Below are 15673 nucleotides of genomic sequence, written 5' to 3'. Positions count from 1 at the left end.
TGTATATATATTTATAACTGAATCACTTTGCTGTACAGAAATTAATACAACATTGTAAATCAACTATACTCCAATAAAATAATTTTTTTTAATTACTTTAGAAAAGAGTAAAAAGTTGTTCCTTTCCCCATGTATTTTACAGCTTGCAACATAATAAAGGATTCTATAAATATTTAATTATTTGAACTAAGCTTGTATTCTTTGCCTTGATCATAAAATGATTAAACTCTCCCCAAGTAGTTCACTCTATGGCCAGTCTAATTATCCATCATCATAGAGGAAAGCACTCTTGTTGATAACAAAAATATTATTTATTCTTTACTTGAGAAACCATGTTCATTCTTTAATGAACCATGTTCATTCTTTGCTCAGTTTTGAATTGTGAAATACTAAAACCAGTATTTCTCTAATTTTAGCACTGTGGTTAAGAATACAACCCAATTTTAATCTCTTTGAAATTCTTCAGAATATACTTGTGCACAAAGAGAAAGAAATGGAGAGTGACCAGGGAGCCCTGACAGACAGAAAGACATAATTTACTGTCTTATCTTCCCATTTCCCCATGCTTGGTTTCCCAAAACCATTTCTTTCATTTTCCCAAACTACAGAAGCCCTCTTATTAACTGACTACCAGCCAACTTAATAGAAAAGGTCAGAAATTAAATTGCTGTATCTGTATGTATTTAAGCTCACTATGCTCTGAGGATGGTTCAATATGAGCTAACTCTTTAAGCTTGGATTTTAGCCTCTTCCACTCCAGAATCTTTCATGGAATCCAAACTATCTAGAGGTGTTTCCATGTTTCTGTCAATACAGGAATATTTGCCACCCAATATACAAGAATATGCCATTCTGAATATGTAGTTTATTCAGACTACATAATTCCTTTACTCATTTATCAAACAAACAGTATTTGAGCACCTTCTACATAAAAGGCACTAGCCTAGTGCTAAGTATATAGTGGTGAAAAAGACAAAATCCCTGTGTTTGGTAATAATCTAGCTGGGAAAAAGAAATAAACAAACAGAAATCTAAGAGTTCCAAGTCCAAAAGGAATCCAAGCAATGGATTTTAAATCATACCTAACAGACCAGTCCAGTCCCCTGAAAGGAGACCTACACTAAACTGGTATTAATCCATACTCAAGGCTATTAGAGTTGAACTTGACTAGAGATTTATAGGAGAAAATCATTAGCAGCATGGGACAATGATATGAGGACCCTTTGTTCTTTTAAGTTACAAGATGCTTTTTATTAAAATTTTGACTTACATGTATATTTTTTCTAATTATTACTTTCCCTAATTTTGCTATGTTTAGATGGTGTGATAAAAAAATGCCTGGCTTTGTAATTTCTAAAAGGAATCACTGAATAGAAAAACATGAAAAGCAGACCATTAAACATAGTTCCAAAAAATACCCAGTCCATTCACCTGTGTTCATAACTGAGACAGCACTGAGCATTGATGGCCATGTGCCTTAGATGGCAAAGAACCTGAACTGGACTGAATAACTTCTAAACAATAAATTCTATAATTTTAGTATAAAATTATGGCAGTAATTTCTTGCTGGTAAGAATACCTTAATGTAAACTTTATTAGTTCAGGTATAATGGTCAGTATTTTTTAAATGATACAAAAAAGCTACAAAATAATAAGGGAAGGGGATGGGTTGATAAAATTTACCCATTTAGCAAATTCTCTAAGGATAGTGTAAAGTATAAAGTATAAAGTACAGTATAAATAACTCCTGGGGGTGTAATGTACAGCATTGTGACTATAGTTAACAATATTGTATTGTATATTTGAAAGTTGCTAAAATAGTGGATCTTAAAAGGCCTTATCACAAGAAGGAAAAAAAATTTGTGACTATGTGTGATGATGGATGTTATCTAAACTTATTGTGATAATTATTTTACAATATATCAACTCATTATGTTGTATATACATGTAAAATTAAACATTCATTGTACAAGTTAAAAATCATTGAAATAAACAGTTTTCAAGTTTCTAAAACACTTTAAAGGCACTTAATTTGATGTCCAATGAAAAAAAAACAAAATGTGTTCCCTGTCTCACACCTTACACACAAATCAGTTCCAACAGCAATGAGATTTAAATGTGGAAGGTAAAACAGTAAAGCTTCTAAATGATAACATAGAATATCTTCCTGACCTGGAATAGGGTAAGATTTCTTAACAGTAGACATAAAAAGCACATAAAGTCAATATTTTATAAATTGACTACATTAAAATTATTAACAAGCTATCAAAAGACAGTAAAAAGGCAAAGCACAGTGGAGGAAAAGATTTTTGTAACATACATAAGTAACAAAGTTGGTATCTAGGAAATAAAAGAAAACTCGTCAATTTAACAATAAAAAGATAGACAACTCAATAGAAAAATGGACAAGAGATTTGAACAGGCACTTCACAAAACATAATGTATATATGGCCATTAAACATTTGAAAAGGCGCTCAACCTCAGGGCAATATGAACTAGAAGTGCTGTTTGTAAATAACTAACAGTCATTCTCACAAATTCCCTAAAGCTGGAATATGAAATCTCTATTTGGTAAATCTGATTGTTTATTTTCCTTAATGAGCAAATTCTAAAGACCATTCCACATCAGCCTCTCCCATTTCCCTCAATGAATCAGAATTCTGTGATCATTTTTATATACTAGGCCTTGAGATGACAAAGAAAACGCTATGAGAGAGATAGAGCTGGACGACATTGACTCAGAAGAGCAGAGCTTTTGCATATGAGGAGAGATAATCACTTAGATGGGCCATTGGGAAGAGAGAGGGATGCTAAATCTACCTCCATGTCCAAGGAGGAGTTGTACAGAATGGCTGCAGGTGAAGGATTCTTCCCAGAGGAAAGAAAAGACTCTAATGGAATGTTCTGCAAATTAGTGAAAGACAAAGTGTAACTTCGGAACAAACATTGCAAAATAGTGGTTATTAAACTTCTTTGAGTCATGGACACTTTGAGTATCTAATAAAAGTTATGGACTCTTTCCCTGAAAAAGATTACTATAAACACAAAAATAATTTTAAGGACCTCCTGTTCCCTCCCTGAAACTTATCCTGGATCCTGTATTAAGAACCCCTTTTTTAGACGGTACGGTGGAGAATGTAAGGAGGGCGCTGTGCAGGAGGTAGGGGAAGCAAGCAGAGTTTAGATAAACAGAGAAGATAGACACCCTGAAGAATGGTCAAGAATACACGGATTTTTGTCATGGTAGCCTCATGTTAGCTTCAAATAAAAATATATAAAGTTGCAGACACAAGCTAAGGTCTTAGTATTGTTGGACGTTTGCTGATGCTAGGAAGGGCCTAGTTGGTACTCAGACCCTGTGAAAGTAGGTGACCAGCCTAATTCCAAACAAGGTTTGCCTCTGGTGGACCTAGACTTGGACCAGCAACTTACCCATGCAGCCTCTGATACAGAGAATAGAATTACAGGTAATCTGACTAGCCATACATTCCTTTCTTTAAAAGCCCAATATCTCTTTCAGAATAAACTAGCTTTTTAGAAATGAATAAGTTTATTAAATATGTAAAATGCCAAAATTTGAACAAGACAGAGAAGATGAATAAGCCAACAACCAGTAAATACATTGAAATAGTAATCAAAGACATCTCCCTTTAAAATTTTTCTCAGCTCAGTTGGCTTTAGAGCTAAGTTCTACCAGACCCCCAAAGTTGAAATTATTCTTATATTACACAAATAGTTCAAGAAAATAGAAAAAGGGAAAAAAACTTACCCACTAAATTTTATGACATTAGTGTAACTGTGATTGTAAAACGTCCTTTTCTTTTCACAATGATGAACTGAAAATGTGAATAAAAAGATTATGATAAAAAAGAAAGGAAAGGGAAAGACAGACCCATTTTATTTATAACCAGATGCAAAAAACTTAATAGCTAACCAAATCCAGTGTTATATTTAAAAATACTGAATAAACTGTATCCAGTAATTAAATTGAAAACCTAATAAGAATTTAAAGAAAGTGTCTCTAGCTTTTAAAACATCTCGCTCAATCTCTAGTAATCTACAGAAATTAAGAAATTTTAACCATGAAGTAAAATACAATAGTATTTATAGAATATGTCTCACAAAACAGATGCCAGCATCAGTAGCTCAGACAGTTGTCCAGAAAGAAAATGGCCTTCAGCACACACGAAAGATGCTGCATGTTGGTGATCCAAGTGTGAAAAAGACTGCCGTCTCTCTGCTGAGGAATTTGTCTCGGAATCTTTCTCTGCAGAATGAAATTGGTAAGTCAGTATAAGTCTCTAGATGTAAAGTGTATATATTGAAAATACAAATGCAATAAAGCATTGTCCTTATCACATTCTTTTTACAATGATGAGCTGAAAATGTGAATAAAGAGCAAAATGTGATAAATACAACTGGTTTTTGTGTACCCAGACATCAAGCGTTGGCTTTCGCACTGGTCTCAAATAGGATTTTTCTTAATATCCAGCTTTGGTTTTGTTCTAATTACTACCAAAGAGAAATTTTAGACCATACTAATAATTAATGAGATAGGTAATATATTTGATATTTCCCAGCCCTCAGCTATGCCATCCAGTGAAGTCTTTTTAAGCCATGTCTTTCAGAATGTTCTCTGTGTGGCCTGCTTAAGCACCAGTCTTCTGAAACATTAAACAAACACACACACACAGTGGTTGTTCACCTCAGAACCTTGGCCATTGTTGTACTAGAAAAAAATGGTATGGTTGGACAGATAATCACAAAAAGAAGGAATCATGAATATAACAGATTTGGCATAGGTTTTAGAATAAATATGATGAAACACACTTGCTCCTTTTTTTCTAAGTCCGTATTATTGACAAAGATGATAACTATGTTACACTTTCAAATAACATTTTTCATTCATTTTCTTTATACCTGAAAATGTGTTTTGAATTAAGTCATAAACTATAAAATTAGATAATAGGAAGATAATGCTAAAGTTACTCATGCTTTCTAATGCTCCATAAATTAGTCATTTCTGACAATTTAAAACTCAGTTTTTCAAAAATTCCACTAAATTTTTTTTTGTTTTTTTAATGGATTGGATTATTTTGAAATCTACACACACACACACACACACACACACACTGACACAGTGCCAAAAGGTCTGTGGTTATGTTTTAACAGTGTCATTTTCAAAAACAGCCAATAGCACAACATGGAACAGGAGGTTTCATACAATGCCTTTGTGCCCATTATGAACGTAGAGAGCCTGGAAATTTTTCAGTGAATCTGAAAGAAACCTTGCCAAAGGCACTGTCTCAAAATTATGAAAGTGTTCTTCTCATTGTCTTTCATGGACTTTTGTGCTGCACTTCAATCAGGTGTATTATCCTTTGACTTATTTTTTCTCAAATGAAATGTTAAGTCCATCTTTAGGGCATAGCTGATGAGAAGAACTGTGCTCTGCACACTGTGCCTATGCCTTCAGGACAGAAATGCTGTTGTCTCAAGTTCCACAGTCCTCCAGCTGTTGGAACAATACAGCTGTAGCCCCACAATTTATATAAGGTGATTTCACTGATCAACCTCCCCATGATTGTTTTAAGGACAATCGTGAGAAGAGGCTTCAGCAAGATAAATGCAATTTTTGAATTCCAAATTGGCTTTATGTCAAATATGTAATTTGAGTAAAAGTACTTGTGTTAATTCAGGGTATTAATAGCCAGGAATAAATGAAAATCAGTTTGAAATACAAGCTTTGTGTTTTTCATGAGAGATTTCTAGGCCAAGTAAAACTTCCCATGGGCTGACCTGGAATGAAGTCATCACATTTCACTTAGATTTAACAGAAATAAACTTGAAACATATTTTCTTAAAAACTTGAAGATAGGCAACTTAGCATGGTGACAGAGTAACAGGTCTCATGCAGAAGACATTGGTCTGCATCCTATAATGTTACTTTGCCACATGTCACCTTGGATAGTCATTTAACTGCCCTAAACCGAATGAAATTAGTAATCACTACAGAACAGTGTTTTTCCAGGGATCAGATAACATAATGTATGTGCAAGCACCAGCATTAACTAAAATCTCCTTCAATAATATGACATTGAGCTGTAACCCTCCAATATCATGATAGGGCCTTTGATTTTATATTTCACTATTAAAGATCTAACTTTGTCTCAAAGTGAATGTATTTACTCAGGCCCTCAGGGTGTGTGTGTGTGTGTGTGTGAGTAGAGAGACGGAATGACCCCTCCTTTACTGTACTGTAGTGTTTAACTTTGTCGGTGTAAACAGTTATACTACTCTTCTAAGAAAAACAAACATGATATAAAATGTTAGAGATTCTAACTTCTCTTAATTCTCACTCCTCCTCAGACATAACCCAAAGCTTCGACCGTAAAATTGATCTGTAGAATTGAACATTCTTGTTGGTCATACTGAGGGAGGAGAGGTGGAACTCTCTCAGCAGGGATCAGTCTCAGTGTGGGCAGCCTGGTCTCAGCCAGCCATTGATGCACCCTGCAGAGAGATCAGTTGTACATTTTCTGTTGTGATTGTCTCACACTTGTTTTCATGCTGTCGACCTAAATTCAGCAAAAGGAAAATTCAGGCTCTCAAGGCCTTTCATTCTGTGGTTTAACTTACTAAGATGAGGAAGCCTTCTGGTAGTTACTCACATCTGTGGAGAGCTTACTATGTGCTGGGAACTGTGATACAGTTAGCACATGGTAACTCATTTAATCCCTCAAAACAGTCCTGTGAAGTAAATACTATTATTATTCCGTTTTACAAATTGGGAAAATGCAGCATAAAGAGGTTAAGTAACTTACCCAGACCACACAGCCATGAAGTGGCAGAGACAAGACTAAAACTAAAAAAGTGTAACTTCAGAGACTGAGCTCTGAGCTCCTAACACTATGCCAAGATGCTTAGACAACAGTGAAAAAGGAAGTGTTCGGGCCTTTGAGCAGAAGGTATGTCTTTCCTGTCAATCAGGTCCAGGTATTATCAAAGGAAGACGTATGGTTCCATTCCTTTTATTGAGTACCTCTCTATTTTAGGCATAGTGATCGATGCTGGAAATCCAGAAATGAATACAATAATTGTCCTCAAGCAACTCATGGCTCCATTTGGAATTCAGACAGGCACATAACTAATTACAGTCTGGTATCAGAGAGAGAAGTGCAGTTCAAGGTGTCACATAAACTCAGATGAAGAAAATAAAATTAGGCAGAAGTATTTGTACAAAGCAATAGAAGCATGCTCTCTATCTTTCAAGGAGAGTCCAAAGTAGTTACAGGAAAAAAAAGCATACATGGAAAGAACTTTTGCAAAATATCAAGTATAAATTCGTATTGCCTGAAATATATACCATAGGACAAAGTATAATGACATCATCAAATATTAATACCTCTCTTGTTACTACAGAAAAAGCTAAATGAAAACCCTATAACCAAGATTTTATATATGTAGTGAAAAAATAAATTTTAAATAGTTTCTTTACCTTTTTTTTTAATAACAGTTATTTACGTATTAAAGAAACTTTGGGCAGTACAGATAATTTTTTTTTAATATTTTTAAATCACCACTAATACTATTGTAGAAGAACAAGGGCTGTTACTGTTTTAGTGTATTTCTTCTCAGGTTTCTTGTATATGTGTTTATCCTTTAAGTATACTGGTTATTTTCACATAGAATATTAACAAATATTTTCTTGTTATTATACACGCTTCATAGATATGTTTTGGGGTGCATAATATTCTTTGCAGATGTGCTTTAGTTAATCATATTCATATTATTGGGATGTTTAGGCTTTGTAAAATTTTTTATTATATATATAATACTATAATAAAGATCTTTGCTTTTACCATTTTTAAAGTGATGTCTTTAGGATGAATTCTCAAAAGTGGAAATACTGAATCAAAAAATATGAAAATTTAAAAAAAATTTTGACATTTCTGTCAACTTGCTTTCTGGAAAGATCTCCAGTACACTGAGCATGAAGTATCACCTTTTTAAAAATCTTTTTTTTTTTGGTAATTTGAGTATTAAAATGGTTACATCCTTCCATATGTTTGTTAACCAAATGTTTCTTCTTAAATGTTATTGGGATCTTGAGGTTAAGAAACAATCTTTTTAATCAAGTGTTCTTTTTTTCTTTCATTTGTAGCCAGAGAAACTCTACCTGATTTGGTTTCCATAATTCCCAACACAGTCCCAAGTACTGATCTTCTCATTGAAACTACAGCCTCTGCCTGTTACACATTGAACAATATAATCCAAAATAGTTACCAGAATGCACGGGATCTTCTAAACACTGGGAGCCTGCAGAAAATTATGACCATAAGCACAGGTGACACGTAAGTCCTTTAGCATCTGCCTGTCAGCGTCTCCCCTTTCCCCACCACCACTCTCATATGTAAATAATGCAGTTGTGAATGTCCAGGCATTGAGTACCATGGGCAACATGGCCAAAAAATAAGATTGTAAAGCCGGACCAGATCATCTCTTCCAGTCCTTGGTGATCAGGCAAGTGAAAGCTGAATCCTCTAAGCCAAGTAGTTGCTCATTCTCTAATAAAATATCCAGAAATAGTAAAACTCCATAGCTTATCTGGGTCGTGCATTCCAGCATTTTATTGACCTAATTAATTGTTTCCCAGAATCACAGCTGTGATTTAAAAAGAGAAGAAAGTAGGCAAATTGGAGTCCTATGGACAAGGAATGCCCTTTTCCTCACTTAAATATGTGAAGCAGGTGTCACCCGTAATAGCATGAGGAGGGGAAGTAGGAGGCAGCGTAACAAGAAATTCTTGCTTTCTCAGTTTTCTTTATCACATCTCTTCCATCTCTTATTCTCTTTTGAAGTAGAAGGTTTAATGCATGTAAGTCATCCCACATCCTTGTGTCTGTGTCTTCAAATATTCCCCATTTTAAAAATAAAAGGTGAAGAAGAGAATGAAAAATATTGTGTAACCAAATTATTACTGTTAGTTAACTTAGAGTGATGGGATCCCAAGGCGGTATGAAGAGTATTATTTTTTTCTCTTTATATGACTCTGAATTGTTTGACTTGTTAAATAAAGTTAGTTTTGTAAGTAACCAAAAAAGAAAACAAATGTTATTATAGGCCAGTTCTAATGAGTTGCAAAGCAAACGGACTTGACCTGTAGTAGATAAATGTGTGCTTGGCTGCACAGAAGCTAGCATAGGGATCTGTGGTATCCCGAATGAGCACAACCCTTCCCCCCACAGCCCCGCCCAATTTAGGCCCCTTGTGCTCTGCAGTTCCCCTTTGGCAAAGCTCACATGGAAGGAGGACTACATTCAGAGTCACATGATTAAAAGGAGCCCTAGTTAGAATGTCCATTTCCCAAAAGCAGGGAATATTTACCCGCTCCCAAGTAGCAGTTGCTCAGCCTTTGTGGAAAGTATGATTTATTGCTGCAAAGCAGAAACGACTATTCCAAGTTCTCATCCAAACTTCTAACCAAATCTCTATAAGACAGTATGACTTTAATTATTTGAGTATTCAGACGTAAGAAGCACATGGGAATACACCATCACTTTTGGAAATTTCTTGTAGCTTAGAAAATTACAGGGTATGCTATTCTGTTATTTTTCGTTGCACTGAGTGTCCCATTTGTGAGCCAGTCCTCATATGCCCTGTCTCCAAAAAGAAAAAAAAATTCAACAAGGAACTCCTACCAGTTGGGTCTACTGTCTCTTCCTTGCTAGAGTGTTGTATAGCTAACCCATAATTTATGGGCTAGCCTGATAACCAATCACCATGTACATTTCATCTTTGAATAAATGAGTTCCAAGTGCCAAGCAACCAACTTATGAACAAACTTCATGACTATAACACCCTTGCAATTTAAGAACTTACAATTTTAAATATTAGAGATCCACAGCTTTCATGGATTTATTAGTACTTCAGTTATTAGCAAGTGACTCTGAAAAGTCCCTGAGGTACTAAAAAAAATCTGTAAGGTGCTAATTTTACTTACCCTCCTTACACTGCTGGTATGAAAGACAAGGTCTTTTAGCTATTAAATGAACCCAGCATGGGCTTCTTCATACAGCTTTGCATTCTCTGTTCTTGGTTGCATGCTTACAAACTCCTATGATAGGAAAAATAAAATCTTTGTTTCTTTGTTAAAAGAAAAAATGCAGCCATGTGCTAATTCAAGTGATGGAAGAGAGAGACCTAAGAAAGCACTGATCCTTAGCCAGAAACAAGAAGTTTGAGACAAATTTAAAAGAACATCAAAAACATATAAAAATAATAAAGTTTTTTAAAAAGTACATATAATAATAATAAAGTTTAAAAAAAAAGTAAGGGGACTTCCCTGGTAGTCCAGTGGTTAAGACTCCAAGCTTCCAATGCAGGGGGCTCATGTTCGATCCCTAGTCGGAGAACTAAGATCCCACATGCCGCACGGTGTGGCCAAAAAAAAAAGTAAGTACAATGTCAAATTCAGTGCGGACTTGGATTTATAACAGGAACACACTTTCCATTTGCTATATACAAAAACATAAATTTTGAAACTGTATTAAAATAACAGTTGCTCCAGTAAGAATTTATTAATTTGAAAAAGGTACATAATCCCTACATTCATGGAGTCACTAAGTCTAAGAGTTATACATATTTTTCAATCATACTTTCATGCGTTTGTACTATATAAATATGCGTTATAAATATACAAGTATTTTCTAAAAATATATAATATAAATGTACAAATATAAATTTTATTCTATAAATAAATTCAAGAAATTATAAAACTCTAAGAATACATGCCTTATAAATATCAGGAATTTGCTTTATAAACTATTTGTTAGTACTTTGCTAGTGGTTTGAAAAGATTTTTAAAAAAACAAAAGCACCAACGTGGCCCCTGGCCTCCTAAAGCTCACCATCTAATCTCTTGTCATGGTGAGTGGCCTGACTTAATGGATGGCTCCTGAGTGACAGCAATTGAAGAAGATTTACAGAATGTCCAAAGACAGCATCCAGAAGCCTCATACTTTCTCACTGATCTCCAAAAAATGTCCTTTTCTTCTTTTCAGCTGTGCTTCCAACAAAGCAAGTAAAGCTGCTTCTGTTCTCCTATATTCTCTGTGGACCCACACGGAGCTCCATAATGCCTACAAGAAGGTAAGAATGCTAAAAAGAGCCATATAATAATGTCCCGCTTGACTTGACCCTGGTGAGAAGTCACTAAAAACTGCATTTTCTTGTGTGAAAATGTTGTTAACCTTTCACATTTCTGTTTGCTTATTCAAAGGCTCAGTTTAAGAAGACAGATTTTGTCAACAGCCGGACTGCCAAAGCCTACCACTCCCTGAAAGACTGAGGAACATGAAAAAGTGCTCTCAGAAATATGAACCTCATCATTCTCAGTCACAAAAAGCCCCAAAGGAAAACACCTATTTTTCTACTTCCCAGCCCAATAAACTTCAAAAAAGCGTGTCCTGTTGCTGTCCTTTTCTATTTCCATGGTCCCCAGGATCCAGAAAACAAATAATCAAAATATAATTTTATTAGTTTTCCAGAGGACATTTGCAAGTTTGCCACCAGTGGATACTGGCAACAGGCTCGATTTTACCCTCTACAAATAGTGGTCTTTTTGATCACGGCTGACGGTGTATGTCCTACTGGAATCAAAATGTGAATTCATGTGGAATGGACGTTAACAGAATAAATAAGGAAGGAAGCTGCTGTATTACTAGGATTTTAAAAGTTTGATTTACATTTATATTCCTTTTCTGGTTTCCATGTTTTGTCACTCACATGCACGTTGCTTCACCATTGAGCCATGAGTGTCTTGTTCTGCAGTGTTGAAACAGAATGGAAACAACAAGAAATATTTGGGGTTATCCAGGTGAAAATGTAATGACAAAATTACTTGTTTGTTTACTTTGTGTTTGTTTTTATCCTCTTGAATTTTTTCTCTGATTTTCAATGAACTTAAGAAATTTAGGTCACAGAACATGCATGACTATAAGGAAAAGAAATTGAAAGGAAGTGATCATAGCAAATTTAAAAGTCTTTTCTACAGAGAAAGTCAACTATGGTTATGAAATTCAGTGTTCCCTCAAAATACTGAATAAGTAGGATTTTTACTCAAGGAAATACTTCATCTATATTAACACCATTAAATGCAAATCTCTTCTGACAGTAGCATTCAGTGTAATCTATTTCCTGGACTTCTTCAGCCACTGCTATGGACTGGTGGAAGAATGGACTCTACTGTTTGGCTACAAAAGAAACCTAGGCCTCTCAGACTACTGGATCAGCCAGGGCCCTGAAAACACAGCTCATTTTAATGAAGTACATTATCAACCAGCCCTACTTTGCCCAACATTTAAAAAATAGAACCACTAAACTCATGTGACCTTCCTTAGGCCATTATTTTAAGTCAAGGAAAAGCTAGAAAAAAAATGAAGTTATGTTGAGGAAAAATGTGTCTAGGCCATCCAGAAATGATACGAGAAATACTAATGTTTTAAAGTTGACAGCATCATCTATTGAAGTGAGTCTATATTAAGTGTTATTTTAACTGGGCTGTGATTAATACCATTCAGATAGAATTAGTTTTCTTAACTATAATTCTGTTTTATTTTGCTTTTTAAAAAAAAATCTGACAATATCTGTTGTAAGAAAGTAAGAAGGAAAAAAATCCTTCAGCTCCTTTTGGCCAGAAAAGTGTAATAGGAAATAAATTGCCACTTTCAATTTGAATGTGTACTTAAGTGTTTATTATATTTGTTTTGTTTTGGTTTTTTTGGCCACACAGCTTGTGGGATCTTAGCTCCCCAACCAGGGATCGAACCCGAGCCTACGGCAGTGAAAGCACCAAGTCTTAACTACTGGACCACCAGGGAATTCCCAAAGTCTTTATTATATTTGGAACTTAAAATTTTTTCAATTTCAAAAGCTCAATGAAGAAGACTTAGGTTACTAACCTAGTTCAAAATGAAATTATTTAGATACCAATTTTTAAAATACTGAAGAAAGAAATTATATCCCTTTTATCAGAATTCTGATGATAAGCATTTGGAGTATATTTATTCCTCCAGAGAATTAATGTATATTCAAGAAGTTTCTATGTTTTTAAGACATTAGTAGAGCCTTCAATAATATTAAACACAAAATGAGGCAAAAATAACATTGCCTGCCTTGGTATCTGTGTGTATCTGATTTATTTGTGTATCTTGGTGTATGTGGTATGATTGACATGACATAAATTCAACTTTAATTACTAAGGGTTTAATACTTTGTAATTGCTGTATTTCTTCCCTAATTAATCCTAAATTCTTTACCAAGAAACACTTCCTATAAGAAAGATGGGACTAGCTAGCGACTAAAACATGTAAAAATGGAGAGATACAAATCTAGGTATTGCTAGATTTCAGTAAATTGAGTGAGTCTGTGACCATGAAAAGATAGACTATGCTTGATCCCCATGTCCTGCTTTGTCCCTTTGTTTACAAAAACCTCACTTCTTTATTTTCTATGAACACTGCTGAGGGAGGTCCTTATGCAGTTGAATATCACTTTTATTTTTTTTTATAAATTTATTTATATTTATTTTTGGCTGCGTTGGGTCTTCGTTGCTGTGCGCGGGCTTTCTCTAGTTGCGGCGAGCACGGGCTACTCTTCGTTGCAGTGCGCGGGCTTCTCATTGCGGTGTCTTCTCTTGTTGCAGAGCACAGGCTCTAGGTGCGTGGGCTTCAGCAGTTGTGGCCCTTGGGCTCAATATTTGTGGCTTACGGGCTTAGTTGCTCTGCAGCATGTGGGATCCTCCCAGACCAGGGCTCAAACCCGTGTCCCCTGCATTGGCAGGCGGATTCTTAACCACTGTGCCACCAGGGAAGCGCCCTGAATATCACTTTTGATCACAGGTCTATACACAAAGCTTTTTTTCTTTTCTATGTGTCCCAGACTGTACCCATGTCATCAAAGGAACAAAGGGACTGAGCTGGGACTCTGCATGCATTTATGTTAAGAGATCTAAAGGCCTTGCTGCCTTGTCAAGAATTCTTAACGATCTTCTGGAATATGGGAGGTTGCTGCCCTGGATTTCTATCAAATGAAAAATTTTATACCAGATGGAAAAAACCCAAAGGGTTGTCTGATAAGATAAAGAGGGGATTAACAAGTCAAATGGGAAAATAAGCAGCATGAGTAGATAAACCACTTTAAAACCAATTTTATCACCCTATGAAGAAGCAATTCCTTAGAAGAAAGAAGGAAATGCTGGGGGAGAAATATATATATATACACACACGCATATATATATATGTTTAAATATATAAATAATATGTATGTTTTAATATATATTGAAACGTGTATATATATATGTAATTTATATACTATAGTTACAAATGAAATTTCCTCTGAATAAAATATATAATGAAGGCACTGCATTGGAATGAGCAGGACTTCAGTATGTGTGTACTTTGAACAAAATTGCAGAAGCCTTGAATCACAGAATCTGAGGATTAGGAGGGAATTTAGAGGGCATCTGGTCAAGTCCTCTTTAGAGTATCTTCTTGCATCATAAAAGACTCAGTTCTTATTAAAGTAACAGAAGAAAAACATGCAATCATTCATTCAACTAATGCCTAACATGACCCTGTAACTGGCCTATCTTCAGATTCAGTAACTGTTGCATTTTAAAGTATTCATTGTGGAAGTGAAAATAGATTAAAAAGGAAACAAACTCTTCAAAACAAAACTCGGCTTTAGATTTAATGTTTTATTTATAGTGGAAAGACAGTTTCATCTCTTATGAAATAAACTTCAACCCTTTAAGAACTGTAACTAAAAGGAAAACTCTTTTTTTTTTTTTTTTTTTTTGAGGTACGCAGGCTTCTCACTGCTGTGGCCTCTCCCGTTGCGGAGCACAGGCTCCAGACGCGCAGGCTCAACGGCCATGGCTCACGGGGCCCAGCCGCTCCGCGGCATGTGGGATCTTCCCGGACCAGGGCACAAACCCGTGTCCCCTGCATCGGCAGGCGGACTCTCAACCACTGCGCCACCAGGGAAGCCCGGAAAACTGTCTTTTTTTATGATCTATTCAGAAAGAGAGACCAAAATGCCACACATTGGCATAGAAGTTGTTTAAAATATGTTAAGGGAAAGCATTTTGAAAGTCCTAGGGAGACACAAAGAACCCAGCAATATCCAGCCTGGAAGAAGGGTGTTGTGTTATCTGCCTTTAAATATCTGAGAGACCACGGTGTAGAAGATGACACAGTCTTCCTGACAGAGTAGAAGACAGACCAGGGTGAGTAGGCAGAGGCTTGTGTGACTGGCTTTGACTGAACCAGAGTGGACATATGTTGAGCACTTCTCATAGCCTCCTCATGAGGTATGTACTTCTTTTTCTTTCTTTTTTTTTCTTTTAATACATTTTACACATGAAAATAACCTGGAGCAGAGAAAGGTTAGGTCACATTCCAAAGCTGCATAGCTAGAAAGTGCAGAGGGGCCATGTAAACCCAGGTGGGATGGCTTCTCTCTGGGTTCCCTGGGAGCCAAGAATCAAGACTCAGGTCTCCGTGCTAGGGAAATGTGGGGCTCTCTTTGGCTTGTCTCTTGGCAAGTTAAGAGGATAGTCTGACATAATGGTTAAGAGGATTGATTCTAGGACCAGCCAGCCTGAACTCAA

General features: G+C 35.7%; 1 protein-coding gene across 1 annotated transcript in view; it reads left to right on the top strand.

The window, feature by feature from the left end:
• PKP2 (plakophilin 2) overlaps window positions 1-14309 on the top strand; it is an 86586-nt gene extending 72277 nt beyond the window's left edge. The window contains exons 10-13 of the mRNA XM_022577079.2: window positions 4130-4283; window positions 8165-8354; window positions 11064-11151; window positions 11282-14309. Of these exons, the coding sequence (XP_022432787.1) occupies window positions 4130-4283; window positions 8165-8354; window positions 11064-11151; window positions 11282-11350 (501 nt within the window). The 3' untranslated portion in view covers window positions 11351-14309. The remainder of the gene's footprint in view (window positions 1-4129; window positions 4284-8164; window positions 8355-11063; window positions 11152-11281) is intronic.
• The last annotated feature ends 1364 nt before the right edge of the window (window positions 14310-15673 follow it).

This window comes from Delphinapterus leucas, chromosome 11 (genome assembly GCF_059928025.1).
Source record: "Delphinapterus leucas isolate spDelLeu-1000000601 "Yukka" chromosome 11, BTC_Dleu_Yukka2, whole genome shotgun sequence".
Classification (NCBI taxonomy): domain Eukaryota; kingdom Metazoa; phylum Chordata; class Mammalia; order Artiodactyla; family Monodontidae; genus Delphinapterus; species Delphinapterus leucas.
Note: the sequence above shows the minus strand (reverse complement) of the source record. Positions and strands in the feature narration are given on the sequence as shown.